The 5,347-nt window shown below is 40.4% G+C and overlaps 1 protein-coding gene across 1 annotated transcript in view; it reads right to left on the bottom strand.

Annotated features, from left to right (window-relative positions):
* Positions 1–362: 362 nt before the first annotated feature.
* LOC129693291 (cytochrome P450 2C6) overlaps positions 363–5,347 on the bottom strand; it is a 21,046-nt gene continuing 16,061 nt past the window's right edge. The window contains exons 7-9 of the mRNA XM_055630111.1: positions 4,462–4,649; positions 2,145–2,286; positions 363–898 (exon numbers count right to left, since the gene is read on the bottom strand). Coding sequence (XP_055486086.1) covers positions 717–898; positions 2,145–2,286; positions 4,462–4,649 — 512 coding nt within the window. The 3' untranslated portion in view covers positions 363–716. The remainder of the gene's footprint in view (positions 899–2,144; positions 2,287–4,461; positions 4,650–5,347) is intronic.

Raw genomic sequence — 5,347 nt, 5'->3', positions numbered from 1 at the left:
GCCAGAAGTAAACTTTGGGTGCTGTTTCTCAGGAATTGTGCATCATGTTTTGTGACACAGGGTGTCTCCCTGAGACCTGAGGCTTGCCTATTTAGCTAGGATGGAGGACCAGGAAGCCCAAGGGATCCTTTTGTCTTTGCCTCATAAACACTGGTATAACCCCCATGCCTAGACGTTGAGATGTACACTGGAGATGAAATTTCAGTCTTCAGGCTTGCATGACAAGGACATCAAAGATCAAGCTCTCTATTCAGCACTCACTCTTTACATGCCCTGTTCTTATTATGTGGACCAGCATAAACTTTGAAAATATATCTTCTTTTGTTTTTAGCCTGAACTATAATGACAATTTGACCAAGACATATCAATCAAAAGATATTTTTATTAAGAACACCCAGAAGTTAAATTACTGTGAATTATTATAAGAAGAAACTTCTTGGTGCTACAGTTAAATCACATTAATAGCTCAAGCCTAGATATATGTGGGCACAAGGGATGGGAAGGAACAGTGTTTCAGAGGATAGCGAAGTACACATATATTAGTGAAGTGACTCCAGAAACTACAAAATAGAATATATGTGTTTCCTGAATTTAGAGGTATTTGGGAGCATTTGAAAGGAGAAAGGACCTGAGTTCTTTTATGGTGAGGGAAGTATACAATGGGCTAAAAGGGATTGCAGAAGACAATACATCAGGAGGCAGTTAACCTGATCTCTTTAGACAGGAATGAAGCAGAGCTGGTAAGGGGGTGGCACGGAGGCAAATCCATTGACAACTGGGGTGGTATCGATGTCCATTGGGTGAACCAAAGGCTTCAGCTTAAAGTTTTGTAAAACAGTGGTCAGGAATAGAAACAGCTCCATGCGGGCCAGGCCCTCTCCTGCACACATCCGTTTTCCTGGGAGGAAAAAAATACCAAAGAAGGTAATCATTCCTATACATAACAAGCATTAATCTGAGATGCACTGTACTGGTAGAGATATAAGAAAAGGGTAATAACTGCTGGGTTGATGGGTGGGTGTTTAGATAAATAGATGGGTGAAGGGGAAAGAAATTAGCAAATAGACAAAGAAGGACATATTTCCATCTATCATATTGTCTTCAAAAATATATCATTCAAAACTATTTGTCAAGTAGCTGTGTTTGTTCAAACCTGTATTCAAAGCACTAAGGTGAATGGGAGTGGGGACTGTGAATGTTTCATAATGCTCATAAAACCAGTGAAGGGAGCTCTGTCTGCACGTAGCACACATGTTGCAGGTATGGATCCAATATCCATGGCTCACACCCTGAATTTGGGAGAGGGAAACCCTGTAGCCACTGCAGGAGGTGATGGCATATCTACAAGGTCTCCATCATCCCATGGTGATCTGGAAGATTCTGAACTGAGAGGAAACAATCTGCTCCAGTGCTTCATGTCCTGTGAAATGATCTGCATTTTCTCTTGAATAGTCTCTAGGACCTACGCCATTTGAGGCAGCTAGAAAACCTTTTATGAAAATATTGCTCTATTTTATGCTTAAAATGTGACATATGAAAGAGCAAGGTATGGATTTCTCCTCAGCAGATTTCTGGCCCTAAGCTGTGTGGTGATCTCCCACGCACTGGTCCAGCTGCATTAGCAGGAATTATTCAGTCATCTGACCTGTTTCCCAAGTATGCTTCAGGACCTTTGGTTTTTTTGTTTGTTTGGTTGGTTTGGTGTGTGTGTGTGTGTGTGTGTGTGTGTGTGTGTGTGTGTGTGTAGAGCCAGAGCTGCATAGTTCAGCCTGGAGGTGAGTAACACAGCAAAGTGACAGGAACTTGAATTATGGAGAAGTCTCCATTTTCATGGTGAGAGAGTAAAGCAGAAATGAAGTTTGATATCTAGGTGGTATCTTTGGTACCTCTGTGATGTACCTAAAGGAAGAACACAAATTCCCTACACTTTGGCTTCCTCTATTTTGAACAATGGATGAACAATCAAAAGCCTCCATTTCATGGCCTGACAAGGAGGGTGCTCCTCACCAAGGACAGAGCATGAGCACTGGAAGTCGCACTCCTGATCCTGCACAAACTGCAAATCAGTTTGTATCGGCCCCCTATACAATCACTGTGGAAATCCCCACAGATCTGCTGGAATCATGGTAATGAGACTCCATTACCTGCTGAGAAAGGCATGAAGTAGTCACTTTTCTTAAAGTTTCCATTCCCATCTAGAAAGTGGCCAGGGTCAAATGTCTCTGGGTTGGGGAATTCCTTGCTGTCATGCAGCACGGATGAGAGTGATGTCATTACGGTTGTTCCCTGGAAAAACACACAGTGAAAAGTTATAAGTAATGGTGGCACAGAAAAAAATTACATAGTTCAGAGTTCTGATCCATAGAATGGATTGCCTATAAAGAACAGCAGGAATATTTCTGACAGAGCATTTAAGGAGTGGGAATTAGAGGATGGGTCAGTCACAGTGGTTGTTAAATTGCCTTAAGTGCATTTTGAAGTCAGTACTGGAATATTGAACTCAAGACCATATCAAAAATACCGTTCATCACAACCAAGCTGGTTTAATTCCAGAAATGCTGGGATGGTGCAACATACAAGATGAAAAGTCTTGTTTTACTCATGGGGAGAAAATCATACCTAGTGAGGTCACCCAGATCAAGACACAAGTGCTGCAATTCTTCTCTCATTCGAGAGTATTAGCTTACACTATATGTCTGTTTTCTGTATTTAACTTGGGGTTTATGTGGATCTAGGAAGTTATCCACTCTCTGTCCTCAAGTAACATCAAGAAAGAATGAATAAAAAGAATGTATGGATCAAGAAAAGTGCTGTTAAATGATGTTCCATAGGTAGCACAAAGTTGTTGCACACTTGAATTCACAGCAATTGTGCTTAGGTAGATTAGGTTAACACAGATTAAGTCAAGTAAAATTCCAACATAGATTGTGAAGGGCTCTGGAGATCTACCCCTACCAAAGCAGGTCAAAGAGGGTTACTTTTCTTTAGGTATGTGGCAATTGGTAAGTTCCCCATATCCCAACAAATGACCCACACCATGTAAATATGAGAAAAAACTGTCTGGACTCAATGGGTTATATGAATGAATGTAAGATGTGAAGTTGGAAGGGAAATGTGATTAAGGTGTTGCAAGCCAAGAGAAAGGACTAGATGTAATAAAGATACATTGTACCCATGTACAAATTTTAAAATTTATAAAAGAACAAAGCCTTTTAAAACAGAGAATTCATGAACAATGAATGTTAGACTAAGTAAATCTAAATGAATACACATGCTTATAATATGTACACTCACAGATATAAGTATAATTATATATATATACATATATAAATAATCAAAATAAGTGTGAAAACATATCTGAAAAGGAGGTGCATGCTTTCTTGGTCAAATTCATGTCAAAGTAAAACACCAAGGATTCCTTGTCTTATCAATAACTCTTTCCAAATATTCTTAAGATGAGGAAGACAATGCAGCCACTCCTGATGAGACCTGATAGACTAGGATTAGGTGGAAAGGGAGGAGAACCTCCACTTTCAGTGGTGGAGGGGAATGGGTTGAAAAGAGAGAGGGAGGGCGAGATTGGAAGAGGATGAGGGAGGGGGCAACAGTTGACATACAAAGTGATAACAATGTAATTAATAAAAATAAATTAATTTTTAAAATGAAAAATAAAAAAAGATATCAGACTTGACAAGAAAGTGTTAAAGTTGTACTCCTTTGTGTTTCTCAGGAATAAAACAAGTCAATGTCCATTGCAATCAGTTCATTTTAGTCCTATCCTGGAAATTTTCAAGTGATAGAATGACATCATGAACACAAATTAAAACACAGAATTGGAAAAGCATATACAAAAGCATTGATCTGGATTACATCTAGAAAGTCCACGTACATTCACAGACAAATCATTAGCAGTAAGTACTAAAATTCACATAGTTGGTTAAAAATCAGATAAACAAAGTTATTAAGGCAATTGTTTTCATAAACCAGATTAAAAATAAAAGGTGATAGGAAGAAAAAACTGTAGTATGAGAATATTGTTTTTAGGAAATTTCTAAGAAAGTGATTTGAAGATCCATGGCTGGAATGAAGACATCACGAAGAAAACAAAGCAAAGCACAGAACTTAAGAGTCTGAGCTGAGCGATGATTCAAAGGATTCAGGATACAGGCTTTCTCCAATTATCTCCAGATTTACTCTCAGAATGGTAGACATTCCTGAAAAGAGTTTTGGGAAATTGAAAAAGGCTTGCAAAGTTTTGACACATTCCCATAGGAATACCCCAGCTTCTCTGAAGAGGATTTGGAAGGCTCAGCAAACGTGGAGCTGTCCTTCCCCTGTCCCTACCTGGGGAAGAGCCCCTCCCACTCCTGAAACAGCAGAGTGTGACTCAGGACTGGAACCTCACTGTGAACCTGGCAGCATGGAGAGCACAGAGGAACAGCAGAGGAGAGACAAGCTTACCTTGGGGATGAGGTAGTTCCTAAATTTAATGTCACAGGTCACTGCATGAGGCAGGTTGGTCGGGATGAGGTCAATGAATCTCTGGACCTCGTGAATCATGGCATCTGTGTAGGGCATGTGGCTCCTGTCCTGCATGCAGGGCCTGCGTTGTTGGCCGATCACAAAGACAATCTCTTCCTGGACTTTAGCTGGTTAGTCACACAGAGATGTGTAAGAATAGGGGAGAAGTGACATGTTTGTCACAATACAAGGCTACACAGTACATGAAGAAGGTGCCCTCACAGCATTATAAATGCATTTTAGGTCCAGCAGTACCTGGGGAATGTGAGTATGAAGCATACGCTGGTAAGAAATGGGGAAGAGGTCCCCCCCTATCAGTGGACTTGGAAAGGGGCACTGTGGAGATGAGGGAGTGAGGGTGGGATTGGGAGGAAATGAAGGAGCAAGACATGGCTGGGATACAGAGTTAATAAAATGTAACTGATAAGAAAAAAAATTAAATTAAATTAAAAAAAGAAGAACCTCCTTGTATAATGCTTTTCTCTACATAGACTCCTCATTGTTTTCAAACAGAGACCCAGACTGTGACCGCATACACACAGCTTACCTGTTCCTCTGACACCTCAGTGTCAGTGTCCTCTTCCTCCCGTTTGTCCTCATTCCTCACTACACTGTTGTAGTTCAGGATTTTTGTGGAGCCCTCTTGGCTGGCTGCCATTTTTCTTTCCTCCTGCCCTTTCATTACTAATTGTCATTCACATGTATGCTATTGTCACTTCAATGTATGTTGAACACAAGTAAACGCTGAATTTCATAAATGCTAGAACACTGAAAGTACTTAAAAGTAAGTTTCATCTTGTCCCATTCAGCTGCTGTCTTCTGGAGG

The sequence above is a fragment of the Psammomys obesus genome, unplaced genomic scaffold (assembly GCF_907164565.1).
Source record: "Psammomys obesus unplaced genomic scaffold, mPsaObe1.curated_primary_1811, whole genome shotgun sequence".
In the NCBI taxonomy this organism is placed as follows: Eukaryota; Metazoa; Chordata; class Mammalia; order Rodentia; family Muridae; genus Psammomys; species Psammomys obesus.
The sequence above is the reverse complement of the archived record's forward strand: the minus strand, read 5'-3'. Positions and strand labels throughout refer to the sequence as shown.